The sequence below is a fragment of the Pecten maximus genome, chromosome 12, assembly GCF_902652985.1.
Source record: "Pecten maximus chromosome 12, xPecMax1.1, whole genome shotgun sequence".
NCBI classification, from domain to species: Eukaryota; Metazoa; Mollusca; class Bivalvia; order Pectinida; family Pectinidae; genus Pecten; species Pecten maximus.
The window spans coordinates 18,563,600-18,586,431 of NC_047026.1; the positions used below are offsets into that span (position 1 = coordinate 18,563,600).

The window sequence follows — 22,832 nt, forward strand, 5'->3', positions numbered from 1 at the left end:
TAAAACGTTTTCGTTCTATTCATGCAGTGAATAACAAACGCCTCATAAAAGTTATGTTGTAGTATGAAGGGTGGACGTGTTTCATTTAAACAACAAACATTTGTAATACCTAGCTGAAGTCCTTTTAGTTCAATGTATAAGGTGTTTAATATCACTGTAATGATTCAATTTATAACTATAAAGCAACTTTTGCATACAATCGTCATATATCATGACAAATGATGACGCCACGATAGAAAATCATGAAATGACGTCACGATTGATATCATTACTATACGTCACAATGGAGTCAATTCAATGTAACTTCAAAAATGCAACAAAAAATCTTTATGCAACAATGTCAAAAACAATTAATTTGATCAAGCGAAAAAAATAGATTTGTTTCATTTCCATAACATATTTAAAAAAAAACCACTTGTCCCAATGGTGAAATAAATAATCTTACGGAACATTTGATAAAAATGTCGACAGAAATTGGAACGAAAACCTATTTAACAAATAGAAGACAAGAAGACAAATATTCACAATAACTTTCTTTTGATAATTTCTTTATATTTAGTTTTGGCAATTTTCATAAGAACTTTCCTTTAATTGGAACGAAAACCTATATATAACTTACACATATATATCAATCATCTTCTGTATAATTTGATTAACATGTGCCTTAGAATTAACCAGTTATTCTGAATTATATCTGAGATTACGATTCAGTTTTACCTCAATATCCATAGCCGTTTTCCTTCGTACCGGCTGGAATAAGAGAAGACTTAAGTATATTCGTTCCAAAGTCGATCAGATCCACAGCTGTTTATTTTTGTCAGCAATCATGATCAAACCAAACGATTTTTAAAAAAAAACAATCCCAACCCCTCGGTCGAATTATACCGATGTCTTATGTGATTGGACCGAATGAACTCCTCTCGGCTAATAAAGATTAACTCTGTCCTATAAATATTGTTAATATATACGTCACATTTGGATATTTTTTCTAATGAATTCTGTATATAATAAAATAGTCGTTTTATTTATAATTGAACAGCATTGAATGGTTGTCATTCATTTCGTTTCAGAAGTTTTAGCACAAACTTAAATTTGAGCCTGGCCTCGAATTCCCTAATGCATGTGATGCCAGCGGCAATCGTCATATCTTCCAGTAAATTCTAACAGTAACCCTTTCAATTTTAGAAGTTAATATTGAGCGAGAGTTTAAAAAATCAGACAAGTGTATACATGTAGATAAAACAATTATGCGCGAGTCATCGAATTAGAGTGAATCAATATCAAATTATATTTTTAATTATATCTACTCTTGTTAGTTTGTACAGCCCAAAGATTTATTAGTTAACAGATAATTATTGTAGTTCATTAATTAGGACGAGGTGATCCGACGTCCAATCAGGCGGGTTTTGAGACATATGGCTCAATCACCGTACTATTGTTCAGTGTATGTCCGCTTCTGTTAATTAGTAAACAATATCATGATTAATTCATGGCTGTCCGACTTCGGTTATTGGGGGACAATTTCTGCCTGACCGGTGTCTTAACAGGAAGTCACCCCTAGCAACAATCCCAATCAGCTGGTACATATTTCCCACAATGCCTCAGCGGGCTTTGTGTTATGGGAGACTCGTCATGATCCGATGAGAAGAAGGGAGAGATATGGAATAGAAAAAAATGTAGAAGTGGATACTTAATTCCTAACCAAAACCTGAAGCGAGATGGCTAAAATGGCGAGTGCCCTGAGTTCTAAGACGTCTGAATTCGTAGTAGGCCAGAACAAATACCGTCTGGTACGAAAAATAGGAAGTGGATCGTTTGGGGATATATATCTTGCCATTCACCAATCAAACGGAGAGGTACGTTGTTGTATGTGTATATCGCATTCTTTGTTTGTGTTTGACCCCGTTTTAGTTAAACAATGGCATACGTACAGACGATTATAACCCGGCACATATTTTGTTTCAGTGTATTTGTTCTAGATATACTGTAACAAGATTCAACATGGCTAATATCGGGCATATTTTATTAATTGAGATTATCATATTTCCTTGACAGACCCAATAAATTGTTTCCATATTTAGAGATACAGGATTATTTTTTGACCGTATTTAATTATTCAGTGTCAAATATTTCACAGTAAATTTGTTTGGTTCGATATATATCTGTTTAGATAACGGGCACCTGTTCATAGTCATTCAGTTAAAATGTTGGTGTTATTTTTTTTGGTTCATATCAGGAGGTTGCTGTCAAACTAGAATCGGTGAAAGCCAAACACCCACAGTTGTTATACGAAAGTAAACTGTATAAAATTTTACAAGGAGGTGTTGGGATTCCTCATATAAGGTGAGTTACTCAATGTCTAAAGCCCCACTCTGCTATATATTGTATGTGTTCATAGATACAATCCAAAACACTTGTGTATTGTACCATACAGGGTTATAAGAATAGTACACAATGTTTCTTCAGACATATGGACACCCCCACACTGTTAATTCAAGTAGGATCTATGCTTGCTTATTGTTTACACCAAATATTGATATAATCTGAGAGATAACCAATACAACAGATCTTTAAATCCTTCAGTTTGTTTATCTATGAATAATGTTGTAAGAACTTGTCGGATAACATACAGAGTAGAAGTAAAACATATCATAATTCTTATTGTATATTTCTGATTAATAGGTAATAAAATCTGTTAATTTTGTAATAGGAGCGTGTTGGGCCCAGTTTGTGTACGTGTGTCAAACTGAACCCTACTCGCCCTGTAGACCAATCCAGGTTTGATTGGTAACTTTAGCTTGCATCTGTAATATAGAGAGAGAACAAATGGCTTGAACTACAATTAACAGTATATTATTTACAACATAGATATTTACAACATAAAGTACACAGAAACAATCAACAGCATATAGACCGCCCTGGTTAAATTAATGCCCCAATTAAAAACTGCCGTCTACCTACAATCTAGTATATAACTAAATCAAAACTAAACCCCACATACCAATTAATACCTAGCTAAAAAATGGGATTATCCTAACGTAACTATAAATAGATACCCAACAGGAAGTTGTGACAGCACACAGGAAACTAATCCATCAGACTCTCCAGTATACAATATACCACCCTGAATTTATTCTGCATTTGACAATAAGAAAGCAGAAACTACAGAACCAATCACAAAAGAGTATTCGCAAAAACACACAGGTACAGTGGACATTGATGAAAAACAAGTGACTTCGGCCAATACACAGCAAAACATCAACCACAGACCGGACATGTGAACAACAAAGGTGAGGGTGAGACAGGTACACACCCATATATATATAGTGCATGTACACAGTACACAATATATATAGAGACAGAGAATAGAGCTTGACTCATGATCAGTCAGCTTACACACATTCCTCACTATATCTGGTTCCTTTTGGAATTAAATAGATAATCATTTCAAAATAGTAATAATAATGTGAAGCTCATATAAAGACTGGTGGATCAAAGCGGTACAGTTGTCTCAAAGCAGGTCACAAATTATTTTCTGTAGGGCCTTTATATATAAATTGGCTAGTCATCAACTTTCTCAACTCATTGGGGACTGGGAGCATACAGCTAGATTTGCCATTTTGATGTTCACAAACATTTCTTGCACTGCCCTGTCAAATACTCATTTACAACTGAGTTGACTGGAACACAATAGAGTAAAGTATCTTGTATCTATAGGATGTACAACACATGTACAGTGCCTAGTGTGTATTTGGAGGTGGAGGTCATTTATAATACATAATTATGAAAGTAGATTCCAAATACACCCCTCAACCTCCTCCACCCCCCGATCTCCTCCACCCCTCAGCCTCCTCCACCCCCAACCCCCAAAAATGCTCTCCACCCACAACAAAACCCTTTAACCAGGTCAACTAACATGATTTTGAATTAGCAGCTTATTTATCTAGATTTGTAGAATTACACAAATTTTTATTTGATCATTTTTAATCCTTCCTAACACATTTCATTATCAATCCTTAAATAACATGTTAAACAATATAAAACCCAACATTTTGCCTCCACTTTCATCAACTTAAGAATACACTATACTATACATGAAGCTTCTGTTATAAACTCCTGAGATATAAGTGAACAAGTAGTCCTGTTTCTACACAGTCATCTATACTCCCAAATCATTAAAATCACACCCATGGCCCTTTGTACCCCATATCCCATTAAAATTGACACATATTGCCTGATATCTAACCAGTGATAGTATTGAAAGCACTTTTAAATTTTCTGACATATACAAAATGCAGTTGTTATGGAAAATAATATGTTGCATAAACTTATAAGCAAATTTTAAAAAATACAGACTCAAATTGAATGAAAAAGGGGTCAGAATATAAACAAATTGAAATGATAGGTTTACACAGAAACCTCTGAAGAAGGTGCCATATAATGTGATCAAGACCAGCCAGCTGGTGTTCTAGAAAAGTAAACATCTTCTGTTGTATCAATTAATATTGTCACATGCTAAATTTAGGTCAAATCCGGTTTATGTGACATCAAAATAAGACCCATGCAATGGCAACAAAGCTATTTCAAGCGGGAAGTCAGAAAACACTTGATGGAGTTTCAGACAAATGTAGTGTTACTTAAGCTTCAGCACCTCAACCTCAGGAGAATACCTGAAGAGTTAGATCCATGTGACAGGCTTCCTATATATGATGTTCAGTTAGGTAGTCACCAACTACTAATAATCCTGACTATTTACAGGTTGATAAACCTAGCTAACAAACAAACGAATCCCTTTGATTGTCACGCTACTGTCAGGAAACCCAGCTTAAAAAAAAATTAATTATACATTGCAAAATCAGAAATAATTACACAGCACAGGATATTGACCTTGGTTGTAAAAACATGCCCTTCGATTGGAAATTTGTCTGTTTTAAGTCTATTTGAGGTTTTAAAATTAAAACTATTTACTTACTTTCTAATTTATGTAGGTTTGTGTCATATCATGTAAAATTCATAGGTCATTCAAAAAGTTTCATATGATGTGGGCACCTGCGTGTTATATCCATTATCATCAATACTTTGATCAATTGTGATATCAATATCTGTGGTAAATTCATCTTCTTCTTTTTTCCCAGATGGTGGGGCTCGGAGCAAAGTTACAATATATTAATTATGGACCTTTTAGGACCAAGTCTTGAGGATCTCTTTAATTTCTGTTCTCGGAAATTTAGTATGAAGACTGTTCTGATGCTAGCAGACCAGGTAAGATGATTTACTGGGTGTATACTTTTATGATCACATACCTATAGCTACTCGGTGATTAGTTTGACGATGGATACCTACTCCGTGATTAGTTTGACGATTGATACCTACTCCGTGATTAGTTTGTCAATGGATACGTATACCTACTCGGTGATTAGTTTGACGATTGATACCTACTCCGTGATTAGTTTGTCAATGGATACGTATACCTACTCGGTGATTAGTTTGACGATTGATACCTACTCCGTGATTAGTTTGTCAATGGATACGTATACCTACTCGGTGATTAGTTTGACGATTGATACCTACTCCGTGATTAGTTTGACGATTGATACGTATACCTACTCTGTGATTAGTTTGACGATGGATACCTACTCCGTGACTAGTTTGACGATTGATACGTATACCTACTCGGTGATTAGTTTGACGATGGATACCTACTCCGTGATTAGTTTGTCAATGGATATGTATACCTACTCGGTGATTAGTTTGACGATTGATACCTACTCGGTGATTAGTTTGACGATTGATACCTACTCGGTGATTAGTTTGTCAATGGATATGTATACCTACTCGGTGATTAGTTTGACGATGGATACCTACTCCGTGATTTGTTTGACGATTGATACCTACTCCGTGATTAGTTTGTCAATGGATACGTATACCTACTCGGTGATTAGTTTGACGATTGATACCTACTCGGTGATTAGTTTGACGATTGATACCTACTCCGGGATTAGTTTGACAATTGATACCTACTCCGTGATTAGTTTGACGATTGATACGTATACCTACTCAGTGATTAGTTCGACGATTGATACGTATACCTACTCCGTGATTAGTTTGACGATTGATACCTACTCCGTGATTAGTTTGACGATTGATACCTACTCCTTGATTAGTTTGACGATTGATACCTACTCCGTGATTAGTTTGACGATTGATACGTATACCTACTCTGTGATTAGTTTGACGATTGATACCTACTCCGTGATTAGTTTGACGATTGATACGTATACCTACTCCGTGATTAGTTTGACGATTGATATCTACTCCGTGATTAGTTTGACGATTGATACGTATACCTACTCTGTGATTAGTTTGACGATGGATACCTACTCCGTGATTAGTTTGACCATTGATACCTACTCCGTGATTAGTTTGACCATTGATACCTACTCGGTGATTAGTTTGACGATTGATACATATACCTACTCGGTGATTAGTTTGACGATTGATACCTACTCCGTGATTAGTTTGACGATTGATATGTATACCTACTCCGTGATTAGTTTGACGATGGATACCTACTCCGTGACTAGTTTGACGATTGATACCTACTTGTGATTAGTTTGACGATTTATACCGACTCAGTGATTAGTTTGACGATTGATACCGACTCCGTGATTAGTTTGACGATGGATATGTATACCTACTCAGTGATTAGTTTGACGATTGATACGTATACCTACTCCGTGATTAGTTTGACGATTGATACGTATACCTACTCCGTGATTAGTTTGACGATGGATACCGACTCCGTGATTAGTTTGATGATGGATACCTACTCAGAGGGATTTGTATTTGTTAGGAAGTTAATCATAAGATCACCAGGCCATCTGCTTTGCTGTCATGGCTTTGTCCTTTGACAAGATGCTACTTAATGGTAAACTACAGTTGCTGTAGATGACATGAGACAGGCCTCTCGTAGTACATTTGTACATTGTTCAGTGAGGTACGTAGACACCAGCTGCGACAGGAAGACCTAGCATACAAAATGAATGGAGGTATATATGTTTGTTGACAGGCGATAAACAAACAAACATGCAATATTCATTTATATTTATTTTGCTTTTCCAGATGATAAACCGGATTGAGTATGTCCACAACAAAAATTTCATCCACAGGGATATCAAACCTGATAACTTCCTGATGGGTATAGGTCGTCACTGTAATAAGGTAAGTTGATATGACAGCATCATTTTAATCCTATGGTCTTCAATTATTAACACTTTGGACTGTAATCTTGTTGGTCAGTTTGATTTCCCTTCTGCTTTACTTCAAACCTAATATTACAGTATAATACAAGCTACATGGTCCTGTAATACCTACTTTAAATGGTAAAATTTTTAACCTTTGATTAAATGTTACATTTTCATTAAAATATTTCATCACTAATCACAACATCTTTTCTTTTCTGGAATGTAATTTAGAACCACCCTTTTCCTGTTTATCCTGCCCTTTTGTTTTGACTCAACAGAGAAGGTCGCCAAGTCAGGAAATATCTAACAACACAATTTGATATTTCAGGTGTTCCTTATAGACTTCGGTCTGGCCAAAAAGTACCGTGACAGTCGCACCCGACAACACATTCCCTATAGAGAGGACAAGAATCTCACGGGCACAGCCCGTTACGCGAGCATAAACGCACATCTTGGCATTGAGCAGAGTCGTCGAGATGACATGGAATCCCTCGGATATGTGCTCATGTATTTCAACAGATCAAGTCTTCCATGGCAGGGGCTCAAGGTAAGTTAAAAGTTTGTTTAGTTTTTTATTTCTCATACACAGTTACAAATGTAAAACTCCAAACTGTAAATGGATATGGGGCTAGCCTATTGGTGGTATATATGGAGTGAATCTGAATACAAAACCATATTTTTCATACTATGGTTGATCCTAAGGGATTACATACCTGGACATCATAGTTTTTTGTTTTTATTTTTTTTATTTTTTGTATATCTTTAAATATGCATTGCAACCATAACCAAATGAAATATGTGTTCAATAGGCATAAAGTGCGAGGATATTCTGTATGTAACTTTTGGTATTATATTTTGAGATGTAGCACCTTTATGTGTGAGAAACTTGTCAGAATGTGACTGGCATCTTAGCTTGTATACCATAACAATACAGATGTTGATATATTTCTTTCAAATTTTCAAGGCCAACACAAAGAAACAGAAATATGAAAAAATTAGTGAAAAGAAGATGTCAACACCAGTTGAAGTTTTATGCAAAGTGAGTATGGACTTTCATCATGTATATCATTCTGTAAAACATTAATATACTACCTGCTTTTCATCACAGTGAGAAGACAGACAGTAAAACTCCCATAAATCTTTCCAAATACAAAGTAATCAGATACAATTATGTTAAATTGTTGAGGAGGCTTGTTTCCATATCTGAGGGCAGTGCTGTGGTATGTAAAGGTGATACTTGTGTTGTGGTTATAATAAATTCTTCCAATGATTACTTACATGTGTAGAACCAAAATCTCCCTATATTTAGATATCTCTTTTATCAATACTGTACAGTGTACATACACCAAGAAATAGGTTACTGATCTGTTTTTGGAGAATTAGACCATTGGTAATTACATGAGCTAGGAGTGATGGGTCGATAATCAATAATAAAACTAGAAAATAAATTGAAATTTGAAATGAAACCCAATTAATCAGTACCAAAATTGGTATGTCTATTAATCAGTAGACTGTAGAAATGAATAAAAAGGATGTTTGCTTTTAATATTCAAAAAGCCAAGAACAAGTGTAATTCTTAATACAAACTTGGAAGCCTGTTGAATTATAATCGGTACACTTTAGAAATGATTCTTTACTCAAAAAGCTATAAGAACAAGTATAATTCTTCATATAAAATAGAAAGTCAAAAGTTATGATTAGAATTACTACAAATTAATTTCTTTGTGTTTGGTTTTGTAATGTTTTGATGAGAAGCTTAGTAATGTTGTGATGAAAAGCACCTAACAAAGACTCATTATACTTAATGTTTTACCAGTTAAGCTAGTCCCTTTTCACATGCAGTAACTCAAGCACTCCATCAAGATAACTACAGAACACTCATGACTTTTGTGCTTTCAGGGTTTTCCAGCAGAATTTGCCATGTACCTGAATTATTGCCGAGGACTGCGGTTTGAGGAGGCTCCAGATTACATGTACCTGCGACAACTGTTCAGGATTCTGTTTAGAACACTAAACTACCAGTATGACTACATATTTGATTGGACATTACTAAAACAGAAGGCAGCGGCTGGAGCCGTAGCAAATGTAGGCTCCTCGCAGCTGGCCACTGGAGTGAAAACAGGTAAGCATGGTTAGTGGCGTTTACATATACTTTATATTGTGACAGCTTGTCAATGGCATGAAGACAGTTTTTTTTACCATAATGTGCCATGTACTTAACAAGTGTTTGATAATGAACTGTATATTGTGCAGTTTTTCTACATAAGAACTCCTAAGCTTGTGTATAAGAATGTTATTACTAATAAACAACGTCAATTATACATAAGAATATTACATTTATTTTGTGATTATTATCAGAAAGTTCTCTAACTTGTCTGGTTCCACATTTTAGAATACAATGCAGTTCAATTTGAAATAAATACTGAGTCTGTGTTTACTCAGAATATATATGGGGTATTAGATGAAATATGAATGGGAGCTGTTTATTTTATATAAGAAGTGGACCACAGCATAAGATAGTCAATATCTTGTATTTTGAATACTTGACCAACAATTATTATCATTGAATTAAAAAAAGTAATTTGTATGCAGTCAATAATGTTAACTGATTCAATTTTGTCTCCTTCTTTCAGGAAAGTGAAAGCTGACATTACACAAGACTGTGACTGACAAAAATACACAGAGACACATTAAAATGGAGAACTATTGGAACACAACTGCCAGTGTGCAATGTGAAACCCTAAATGAGAATAAGAGTATGGACGATTCACATATTCACATTTGACCCAGGTTCACAGGGATAGTGTGAAAGAACAGTGTCATATTGCTGTATGTAATGTTCTCTCTGTATGACAGTTCTACTTCACACAACAGTTGGTACATGTGAACATGGTATTGCAGTGTTCTATGTTCACATTTCATAGATTTTATTTTCATGATTCACATTTTTATTCACATTTTGTTTATGTGAATCGGATTCCCATATAATGTATTTCACGTTTGCATGATGTGAATCTGTTTCACATTTCATAGTTTGTGATTAGTTCTATTATGTTTTATATCAATGCTGTGCATAGGATTCATGTGCATATTCCACAGATGATAAATTAAAGTGTTGATGTGTGTTATTTAAAATGGATTGCTAACAGTTTATAAAAACTTATATCTAAAAAAAGATATCATACATGTTCAGTTTGTGATAATTCGTTTAAGATTTCATGTCACAGAACAAATTTAATTTCATTATTTTCTTGATGCCTCATCAATTCAGGGTATACAATTAGAGCAGATTTTACTTGGTGTATTACAGTAAGAAATATTGAGGATCTTTTGATGCGGAAAACAACATGGCCGACAGGCAGCCATCTTGGATTTTGACCATAGAAGTTTGTTATCGCTATTTCTGAGAAAGTTATGATTGGATCTTTCTCCAATTTCATATGTAGGTTCCCCTTGGTGCCTAGTTATGCATATTGCATTTTGAGACCAATCAGAAAACAACATGGCCGACAGGCAGCCATCTTGGATTTCGAAAATTGAAACTGGTTATCACTATTACTAAGAAACTAATGAAGGGATCTTCCTGAAATTTCATATGTAGGTTCCCCCAGGTGCCTAGTTATGCATATTGCATTTTGAGACCAATCGGAAAACAACATGGCCGACAAGCAGCCATCTTGGATTTTGACAATTGAAGTTTGTTATCACTATTTCTCAGAAAGCACTGAAGAAATCTTTCTCAAATTCCATATATATAGGTTCCCCTTGGTGCCTAAATCTTAAATTTTATATATAGGTTTCCCTTGTTTGAAAAGTACTAGAGGTTTCTTCTGAGTTTACACAGATTAGTAAGACTTAGAAGAAGAGAAAAGTAGAGAAAAGATCAATCTGACATGGAACCTATGAAGAACATTCAATGGTGGGCGCCAAGATCCCTCTGGGATCTCTTGTTTTATTTTTTTATCTTTTTATTTTTTGTATATCTTTAAATATGCATTGCAACCATAACCAAATGAAATAAGTGTTCAATAGGCATAAAGTGCGAGGATATTCTGTATGTAACTTTTGGTATTATATTTTGAGATGTAGCACCTTTATGTGTGAGAAACTTGTCAGAATGTGACTTGCATCTTAGCTTGTATACCATAACAATACAGATGTTGATATATTTCTTTCAAATTTTCAAGGCCAACACAAAGAAACAGAAATATGAAAAAATTAGTGAAAAGAAGATGTCAACACCAGTTGAAGTTTTATGCAAAGTGAGTATGGACTTTCATCATGTATATCATTCAGTAAAACATTAATATACTACCTGCTTTTCATCACAGTGAGAAGACAGACAGTAAAACTCCCATAAATCTTTCCAAATACAAAGTAATCAGATACAATTATGTTAAATTGTTGAGGAGGCTTGTTTCCATATCTGAGGGCAGTGCTGTGGTATGTAAAGGTGATACTTGTGTTGTGGTTATAATAAATTCTTCCAATGATTACTTACATGTGTAGAACCAAAATCTCCCTATATTTAGATATCTCTTTTATCAATACTGTACAGTGTACATACACCAAGAAATAGGTTACTGATCTGTTTTTAGAGAATTAGACCATTGGTAATTACATGAGCTAGGAGTGATGGGTCGATAATCAATAATAAAACTAGAAAATAAATTGAAATTTGAAATGAAACCCAATTAATCAGTACCAAAATTGGTATGTCTATTAATCAGTAGACTGTAGAAATGAATAAAAAGGATGTTTGCTTTTAATATTCAAAAAGCCAAGAACAAGTGTAATTCTTAATACAAACTTGGAAGCCTGTTGAATTATAATCGGTACACTTTAGAAATGATTCTTTACTCAAAAAGCTATAGGAACAAGTATAATTCTTCATATAAAATAGAAAGTCAAAAGTTATGATTAGAATTACTGTAAATTAATTTCTTTGTGTTTGGTTTTGTAATGTTTTGATGAGAAGCTTAGTAATGTTGTGATGAAAAGCACCTAACAAAGACTCATTATACTTAATGTTTTACCAGTTAAGCTAGTCCCTTTTCACATGCAGTAACTCAAGCACTCCATCAAGATAACTACAGAACACTCATGACTTTTGTGCTTTCAGGGTTTTCCAGCAGAATTTGCCATGTACCTGAATTATTGCCGAGGACTGCGGTTTGAGGAGGCTCCAGATTACATGTACCTGCGACAACTGTTCAGGATTCTGTTTAGAACACTAAACTACCAGTATGACTACATATTTGATTGGACATTACTAAAACAGAAGGCAGCGGCTGGAGCCGTAGCAAATGTAGGCTCCTCGCAGCTGGCCACTGGAGTGAAAACAGGTAAGCATGGTTAGTGGCGTTTACATATACTTTATATTGTGACAGCTTGTCAATGGCATGAAGACAGTTTTTTTTTACCATAATGTGCCATGTACTTAACAAGTGTTTGATAATGAACTGTATATTGTGCAGTTGTTCTACATAAAAACTCCTAAGCTTGTGTATAAGAATGTTATTACTAATAAACAACGTCAATTATACATAAGAATAAATTTATTTTGTGATTATTATCGGAAAGTTCTCTAACTTGTCTGGTTCCACATTTTAGAATACAATGCAGTTCAATTTGAAATAAAATCCAGCAGAATGTTGTGGAAAAGTAACTGCAGCAACAATACTGAGTCTGTATTTACTCAGAATATATATGGGGTATTAGATGAAATATGAATGGGAGCTATTTATTTTATATAAGAAGTGGACCACAGCATAAGATAGTCAATATCTTGTATGTTGAATACTTGACCAACAATTATTATCATTGAATTAAAAAAAGTAATTTGTATGCAGTCAATAATGTTAACTGATTCAATTTTGTCTCCTTCTTTCAGGAAAGTGAAAGCTGACATTACACAAGACTGTGACTGACAAAAATACACAGAGACACATTAAAATGGAGAACTATTGGAACACAACTGCCAGTGTGCAATGTGAAACCCTAAATGAGAATAAGAGTATGGACGATTCACATATTCACATTTGACCCAGGTTCACAGGGATAGTGTGAAAGAACAGTGTCATATTGCTGTATGTAATGTTCTCTCTGTATGACAGTTCTACTTCACACAACAGTTGGTACATGTGAACATGGTATTGCAGTGTTCTATGTTCACATTTCATAGATTTTATTTTCATGATTCACATTTTTATTCACATTTTGTTTATGTGAATCGGATTCCCATATAATGTATTTCACGTTTGCATGATGTGAATCTGTTTCACATTTCATAGTTTGTGATTAGTTCTATTATGTTTTATATCAATGCTGTGCATAGGATTCATGTGCATATTCCACAGATGATAAATTAAAGTGTTGATGTGTGTTATTTAAAATGGATTGCTAACAGTTTATAAAAACGTATATCTAAAAAAAGATATCATACATGTTCAGTTTGTGATAATTCGTTTAAGATTTCATGTCACAGAACAAATTTAATTTCATTATTTTCTTGATGCCTCATCAATTCAGGGTATACAATTAGAGCAGATTTTACTTGGTGTATTACAGTAAGAAATATTGAGGATCTTTTGATGTGATTTTGTACTGTTCTGAATTGTTAAATCACTTCTTTGTTTGGTTTTTCTACTATCATGTGTGTTTGGACATTTACAATTGTGTTAAACTTATTTTGGAATTATATCATCTTTCATATATAGATATTCATTATTACATTTTTTGTTGTTAATAAATTGAAACTAAAATGGCATAAAACAAACTTAGCTCAAAGTTGAATTGGAATGATGCCATTTTTTCAATGAAGTGGTTTCTAGATAGTTGAAAACAAATTTTTCAAACAACCTTATTTTTCTATGTTCAATTAAATCTTGAATACACACACACATACATTTTAAGAAATTTTAAGTTCCAGAACAATATGCTGTACTATAAAAATAACAAGATATATAATATTTCATATGTTACTATCTTCATATTTGATGATGAACTTCTTTTCAATTTCATATTAAACAGAAAATAATGAAATGCATATCACTAGGCTACATCTGACTGAAGATTTCTTGATGTATTTGATTTTATGGTAGATGGCATATTTCTGTCTTAAGTTACACAGAGACAGATGTGTGTAAAGATGCATATTTTATGAATAAATTTTAACTAGTACTTAATCATAATAAATTCCATAAGGTAGATGTATATCTGATACTGTTACAACAGAAGAGAGCTAACGTCATTTAAACATTGATTCAAATTAAAAGTACATTTCAGCTGAAATATTCTAAAAAGTAATCACAGTACAAGTAAAGACTTCGTTCTGATATTTGAAGTCAAAGGGAGATAACTAAAGACTTCGTTCTAATATTTGAAGTCAAAGGGAGATAACTAAATCGAGCAGGGGAGGTAGTCCAAGCGACACATTTCATTTAGAATCGAAAAAAAACGACAACATATGATTGAATCTCATTAGTTTTATTGATATTTTCGTTGCAGATTATATATATTCACATATATTTTTGTTGTTAAAATCATGCCCCTTTTCAGAAAATGAAATGTATGCTATGATTATTACTGTTGTATACCAGTTTACAGCATGTGCTAATGTAGTCGGCATTGTAAGTGTTCAAAGACTTTGTACATGTATTGATTTATGATAAAAGTATCAGTTATGATGGTTTTTTTTTGAAGATTTTCATTTCATTTCAATGATTTAACACATTAGATGGTTTAGTCATTTCTGAACCATAGGACATATTTGGTGAATATTTGACAGATTTGTCATTTAGGGCTTTCAGAAATATTAGTAATCACTGAAACCAAGAAACTGAAAAAAACTGTCATCACTGCCTTTAAACAAAACTCTGGGACATATCACCCTGAAGGAGTTCCTGCTGACCGACCACAATACAGCATTATTTGGAAAAAAAGTGTTGAACACTCTTTTATAACTACCAGTGAATGAAAACATCTGCAGCATTACAACAAAATATATTTGGGTCTTTAATAGGTCTAAACTTTGTTTATGATAAATTAATCAACCTCTTAATCCCAACTCCTTCATTTAACATCACATTTTATACATAATTTTGTCCCTTTTCTTTGTTAAATAAATATATCTGAAGTTGATTATTTTTTTTAACAAATTCTATACTGAATTATTATGATAAGTACTTTAAATATTTTATCTGTACAATCTATATCAACTTAAAAACAATAAATTCAGAAGGAAACAAACACCTCAATTGTTTCGTTAGATCTGTATCTTCAACCCAATTGGAAAACAATGACCACTATGAAAATATGCAAGTATGAAATTAACAAAAACAGTCTCCATATTAGATTCAGGTATGATTTCCTAGTTAATTGTGATAATAGTTTTTACCCAGTGGTACACTTGTTTTTGTGCAGAGTGATGTGTGTGTAATATCAAAGATGTTTGTGTTTTTGTCAGTGTTCACCTATATACTATTAGTCTTTATCGTTATCAGTGTGAATCATTGTGGATTGATTTGTATAAAAGAAGTAAATGCCAATCAAAATTATTGTTTATTTATATTCAAATTTTTTTTTTTTTCTCTTGTATAATTTTTCCTGAATGACTTCATTGGGTATCAAAACTCTTGAGAGAGCATAATCTTTTTAAAGGGGTTATTAAGGACTTGGTTAAATTTTGGATTTTCCACAAATTATGTGTTATTTATAAATCATACTGATCCAGTCCTCTCAAGAATGTGTTGTTTTCCAGTAGAAATCTCCATCAGGTTTTTATATTGATTTTAAAAAACTTATTAAGAATCTGAAATTGTGCCCTTATTAGAAAATTCATTGTACTTGGCTCCACTCATGCAGTTCATTTACTGTCTTGTTTAACAAAGATTGTACCTATATTATCATGTTTTTTTTGACACAAAAACACTTTTGCTGTCTTTCCTTGCGAATGTAACAGTTGTTCCTGACGTTGATTGTAAGTCAGGTTCCACTGTACATGTCGTCGTTTGTGCTGCATTCATCTAAACATAAGTCATATCATGATTAAGTTGTACGATAAATGATTTGGTAGAGTATGAAACCAGGTAAGTTTTATGACACCAGTGCACATCGTACGGTACAGGTATCTTTTATAAATTATATAAGTGTGATGTGATAATGAAGATTCTAATTCAGAAAACATTTTATAGAATTCATAATTAACCTGGATCACCATTAAACTGACCACCATTCATAGCAAAACAAAATTTCAAATGCCTTTTTTCGAAATCCTTTCTACAGATTCAATATTTTTTGTTGTATGCATCTCATCTCAGTTAATTACAGTTAATTTTTGGATATGTAAATAGAAATTTCTAACAATATTTTGTTCAACATTAAAAAGAATATATAAATCTTAATATATAATACTATAAAGTAGACTGAACAGATTCTTTTGATAGATATTAAAATTATAAAATTTATTACAACAGAGTCATTTGTAATATATTGCATATCTAAGTTCGATATAATTTCCTGGACTTGTGATAAGTTACAATTTTGTAGTCATAATCAGTTCCAAGTAAACATCTCTAAGACTCTTATCTCACATGATTGTTATATTGTCGGTGAATACACCAATATGTCGCATATGTGTGTGTAAACTTATGTAGTGCGTTTTATTGCGACGTCATAAATTGATGATGAAATGACATAACACACTGACAGTGTTTATTGTGACGTCATAAAATGATAATGAAATGACATCATACGTATATACACTGACATTGTTTATTGTGATGTCATAGAATAGTAATGAAATAACATTACACATTGACAGCGTTTTATTGTGACGGTAAAGAAAAGAATTGGAATCGCAAAAAAAAGTGTGTTGAATGCAATTTTTGCAAAAATAAAAAAATTAAATGATCATGTTATAAAATTAATCTTAAATCCTTTTCATACAACATTTATGAATGGTGTCACCAGAGACTCACTACAAAATTAACAATAATCACTCTTTCATCAATCTCATATGAAATTTAAATAGGATTTATATTTGATATTTATTTACAATGTACATCATAATGCAGTTTGTAAACATTTTTGTTTATTCAATCAATATAATCTTGCTCTGTCAAATTGTGTATTCAGGCAGTTCCTGAATTACTAGTCCAAAAGAACGTACACTTTAGATATAGGTTGTCTTTCAATAAAACGCCTTTCCAAAAGATTTCTTCACAAATATAATTTAGCACATATTTAAACTATTTAGGTTGTAAAAGAATGTGATCTAAAAGTATTAATGACCAGAAACATTAACCCATGTGAATGACCATAGGGAATGTTTTGTAATGAGTAGTTAGGTGTGTCTAATAGCAGATTTTTTTATTAGGTCACATAGCCCAAGTAGTGCTAGGAAACCTTGAAGAATCATCTTTATCTCGATATTAAATTTTACTGCATCTTCTACATTTGCTTATTTTTTGAGTCTATAAGGAGATAGATGGAAAAGATCATTTCATTATTTAAGGACGCTATTCACAAATTACTAGATTTTCACGAAAAATAAAAGAAATTTTTGAGATTTTCAGTTGGTCATCCATCACTTCTCTTTACGAATGGTGTTGATCGTTGACATGTTGTTAAATATTTGAAATGTATATAAGGAATTGAGATTGAAACAGATTTGTTCCTGGTGACTGGTGCAAAGTTTGAAACATGGCCTGTGTTTAATCGAAGTCAAAATCATTTCGTCGGAGATAAATACTCCTGATGTTTCAAATTAAATATATTTTCATCAAAGAAGTTTTTCTTTCTAGTTTTAATTTTATTTACATTTGAAGAAGGATTGAACAAGTTTATGATTTTTCTATCTAAAGTGCACTCGTCATAAAAAGCATCTTGGTTTATGAAGTGCACACTTTCTGTATACCAAGAGTACCACAAAATTTTCACAATCTGCTCACTGTTTCTGAGATTATTTCTTGCACGAATTCATCAACATTATCTTAATATTTGAATGAAAGTTTGGAGAAACATAGTTCTTCGAAGAAATGTTTGTAATTTCGGGGCCAATTTTCGAAACAGGTTTCTCATACACAATGAATTGCGCATTGATATAGGTATTTTGATAAAGTTAATTTTGTGCACAGTTGTCTTGTGTAAAAATATTGAAAACTGAATAGATCTCGGGTTCAAAGTTCACTTGACATGCGATAGCCTTCACTTCTCTTCATATTGAATGGCTATGTTATGGGCATATGCAAACTAGAAAAGGAGGTGAAAATATCATTAATATAAATGGATGTTTGCTATCAGAGTTTAGTACAAATTCATGAAGATAAAGGGACCTTAACATTAGTTTTTGTTTATTATAGTCAAAATTTTCTGTTTTTTTTTTTTTAATGACTACGCCAAGAAACTTTCAGCGTTTTATAATTCATTACCATGCTTAGAAATTTGATTATTATTTTCATCAAGTTCATCTTGGACAAAACATTATTGAGAAATTTTTTAAAGACTTGGAATAAGTATTATGTATAGGGTTTTTTCTCCCACATGGCTGAAAGAGAAATGGATAATGAGAGTTGTCTACCCTGTATAAGATGTGCATGAAGGAATGTTCAACAAGGATGTAATTAAGCTTTTTTGCACCAAAAATATATATATACCCAATAGTCATGTTCAGTACATTAAAGACATCTCGCTGTATATATATTCCATGAACCAAAAACATTCATATTTCAAGAGTTTCCTAATTGAAGCAATACATTTTTCAGATTATTGAATTAAAGCGTGCAGATATACAGCTAGATGCTATATATGATTATTAAGTATGGCACGTCAGTTTTGAAGAGAGACCACTTTCAATGGTACGTAAAGTATGTTGAAACTGAAAATGACTCGAGACTGATATGTACTATAGTTATAGTTGTAACTAGATGCCTTGTGAACAGCCAGGGAATCTGACCGGTCTGTGTTTGTGTGGTTGTGTCCTTGGGCAAGACACAGTATCTTAATTTCTCAGAATGGCATGCGCTGGGCCTCTCGTATGTTTTTCAGTGAGGTAGCCACCAGCTACTACAAGGAGACCCTGCCTCAAAATAACCCCGGCTGTTCACGGGGTGATAAACCAATCATACAGATAGGGATAGAGAAGGATCCTATGCAGTTCAAGTAAAACTTTGACTTTTACTACATACTATTTTTTGACTTGAGCACTAGGATGATCATGTACACTCACAGTGACAATGTTTTGTGAAGACTTGTTGTAAGTGATTTATTCGTGTAAATGGTAATTCAAATGGTGTTGTTATCTGTAAATTTCATCAATTTTACTTTTAACTGTTCTAGAACTAGATGTTTGCGAACGGATTTTAATAGTATCACTACTAAATTTTTAAAAGTTTTAATAGTGTTTTAAAGTAGAATTATAGTAATTTAACATTTTTACACAGGGATGGTGTTTGTTCCTCATAAGAACATAAACTGTAAATACTGTATATACATGTATCATCTATTTAAGAATGCATTTAACATCTCTGTATCGTATATAATGAACAATTTGGTCCAACAGGTACAAATGACTATATGTAAATAATATCTGTGTGCTTTAACAGTTATTTAAATTATCTAAATCTTGACTCATCATATTGAAATGATTGATTTTTTTTCTGAGTTTGTGCTTTGTGTTTGAAAGAATACCTGCTGTGCTTGTACAGAAGGATAGGATAGTGGTGAGAAATAGTATTAAATAACATACTGTTATCATGGTAAATTATAAAAAGGACGTTTATTTCCACAAAACTATGTTACTTATGACGTCTTTGGTATGAATTTAACAGTTTGATTAAAGATAAATCATACAAATCGTTGTGTTTATTTTTTTCCACATACATGTACATGCATTGTTAACCAGTTTCTTAAAAATAAATTACCATTTAAAAATTGGATTTAACAAGTTTAACAAAAAATCACCAAACACCAGTCAGTGTAACGTTTGAAAGTGGTTTGTAGGAAATTGGGAATCATTTAGTCTGTCTGGTGTTTAAGGATATATAAAACTTTAATTACTCTATTGTTGCTTTTTCTTTAAAAAAAGAGGAGTTCTACACAGAAAATATGTGTTTGCAATAGTTAGCCTACCTTCATCAGATGATCGAAATTACCTTTGTCTGGTCTGTCCATCAGGCAGCCATTTTGGATTTATAATACATGCCCTCCTGACAGTAAGGTCTGCTATTACTATTTCTGGGAAAGTTATGGATGAATATATCTCTGAATTCATATGTTGGTTTCCGTTGTCCTACTTGTGCTCAATCTTGTGACAGATCGGGACAACCAGCAATAGCAAACCTGTAGACATTTTGGATTGAACAGTTGGAATTTATTAAAAGCTATTCTCATAAAGTTGTTCTTATAATTTAGATCTTTCTTAGAATTCATGATTAAGCCGAAAAGGTGAAAGAAGGGGAAAGTAGAGAAAAGATAAGTATTACATAGAACCAATAAAGAACATTCAATGGTTGACTCTAAGATCCCTCTGTTACCTATTGTCTTGATAAGATCCAAGTAAAATGATAATTATTACATTTTAGACATAGATATTGCTGACCAATTGCAAACTCGGGACTAATTTCACTACGGCTTATTCAGTGATGTTTTAAATCGGTTTCATACATCACTGCGCATGCCTGTTGTCTCAGTAGACCTATAAAGTGCATGCATGTAAAACTGAAAGGAGATAATGACAATGACACCTCCAGTGACATGCTATATAATACAACATATATTATATACACTTGTTTAATTAAATGTTAATATATACACAATACATAAAGACTTAGAAAGTGTGAATTAAAATTTCAAGGCATGAAATTGAGTTATATAAGTAACAACTCGAAAATCAAGATAAGATGACGTCTTCTAAGTCACGTCGACTAATAGAATCTTTCCCCTTCCTCGGTAGTGTGACGGAGAAATCTCAACGCATGGATGATGTTTTTGGACATCTAATGATCTAACCCGGGGCTCTGTTAAGGGTTCGGCAATCAAGAATATCACCCAGATGGTTGGATATTTCTGCCATGTCCTCATGGTAGGGTATTATTTTTTTTCTTCAATCATTCCATTTTATCTACGCATGATCTAGGTGATCAAATATTAAAAGAAATGTAATGAAGCACACCGTTGACATGACGCGTCTAAATTGTCGAATTGGCGTCACTGAATTGTTGCCAGCACGTGCTATCTGCTACGCCCTAGGGATTGACGGAGAAATCACACCTTAGGGATTGACAGAAAATCTTGAACAGGTAATACGGGGGACTAGTTAAATGTTTCCTCCCCTTTGGGTTTAGACAGGGAGATCCCCACACGAGGCTTCCAGAGTTTCTGACAGCTTCAGAATCGTACCCCCGAAGTTATGATTTCATCATCTCGTCCTAGATTTGGGGCATGTAAGTCAGTACAGTTGTATGAAGTCTCGACAACAATGCAATGATGTCACGTTAAGTATACCATGTAACAACAGAATAGTATACATAAAAGTTCCATGATATTGCATTCACCAAATTGAGTGTGATAGGCGATCGCAGTTATTCGGGTAAGACACCCAGCAAACATCATATTTTGACAAATGAAACGTTCCTTCGAGGTCAAATCCCTTCAATATATTACCAAAGTTAAGATATCTTCAAATAACTGCTCTATCCTTTGAAAGATTCTCTGAGTTTCGAGATATGGATTGCTACAGATGGAAGGTCCAAACCTATAAGTAGCCCTAACGGGATCACTAAGAGAACTATTCCGACGAAGCCTACTGTTTTAGCCGATTGCCGTGTGTCTTCTGCACACATCAACTTGCGACGATAAGCGTTTGTGCTCGTCTTGGGCACAGTGAGGTTCTTGACAAGGTTTTCTAATTTCTTTGCCAATTCTGTTGGAGCTAATTGAGGCACAGAACTCCACGTAGTTGCGTGTATCGTGGTTGTGATTACCAACGTTGTAGCGTACGTCTCGATTTCTGAGCGGACAACCGTTGTTGGGACGATTACCATTGAAGTCATAGCAACGGTAACCGGCACAGTCGAGACGATAACAGATGGAGTCTCCGTGACGACGATCGTAGTTGGAACTTCTGTCGTTGTCGTGACAACTTCAGAAACGACAGTTGTCACAGGAACAATGGAAGGTGTTGCTGTTATAGTAACGTTGGGAGCCGGAATTACTACTGTCGTTACGACGGTTGTTGGAATTTCGACGGTTGTTGTGGCAATGTCGGTTGAGACTACTGTCGTTACGAGCTGGGAGAACACTTCTGATGTTATGACGAGAGTTGTTGGAATTTCTGTTGTCACGACAACAGTTCTCGGACTGGCTGTTACGGAGACCGTTAAGTCGTTAGTTGTTGTATCTATAACTGTTGTTGTCGCATATTTAGTGACAACCACTGTTGAACATACATCTGAAAAATATATGTGATCACGTGATAGTGCCATTTGCCAATTACTCTCACGAAAACTAAGAAATGTTATGCATGAATTTATCCAAAACATTACTGCTGTATATATGCAGATAAATATTGTAAACTTTAGATAAACA

The 22,832-nt window shown here is 33.6% G+C and overlaps 2 protein-coding genes and 1 long non-coding RNA gene across 4 annotated transcripts in view; 2 read left to right on the plus strand and 1 right to left on the minus strand.

Moving 5' to 3' along the window:
• The first annotated feature begins 1,599 nt into the window (after window positions 1-1,599).
• Window positions 1,600-10,185, plus strand: LOC117339776 (casein kinase I-like). Of its 2 annotated transcripts, none has more exons than XM_033901488.1 (8): window positions 1,600-1,856; window positions 2,237-2,343; window positions 5,136-5,262; window positions 7,123-7,221; window positions 7,573-7,791; window positions 8,209-8,283; window positions 9,144-9,375; window positions 9,878-10,185. In XM_033901488.1, exons 1-8 carry the CDS (start codon window positions 1,719-1,721, stop codon window positions 9,883-9,885), a joined length of 1,005 nt encoding a protein of 334 aa, XP_033757379.1. In that variant the 5' UTR covers window positions 1,600-1,718; the 3' UTR covers window positions 9,886-10,185. The 2 variants fall into 2 exon arrangements, with proteins under 2 accessions (XP_033757379.1, XP_033757381.1); XM_033901490.1 differs by having other exon boundaries at window positions 9,144-9,366.
• A 1,211-nt stretch (window positions 10,186-11,396) lies between these two features.
• LOC117339777 lies at window positions 11,397-18,732 on the plus strand. Its single transcript, XR_004535318.1, has 3 exons — window positions 11,397-11,506; window positions 12,367-12,589; window positions 13,138-18,732. It is a non-coding gene; the product is annotated as an uncharacterized LOC117339777 (long non-coding RNA).
• Window positions 18,592-22,832, minus strand: part of LOC117339775 (pheromone-regulated protein PRM7-like) — a 34,009-nt gene continuing 29,768 nt past the window's right edge. Inside the window, exon 7 of the mRNA XM_033901487.1 lies at window positions 18,592-22,695. Coding sequence (XP_033757378.1) covers window positions 21,938-22,695 — 758 coding nt within the window. The 3' untranslated portion in view covers window positions 18,592-21,937. The remainder of the gene's footprint in view (window positions 22,696-22,832) is intronic.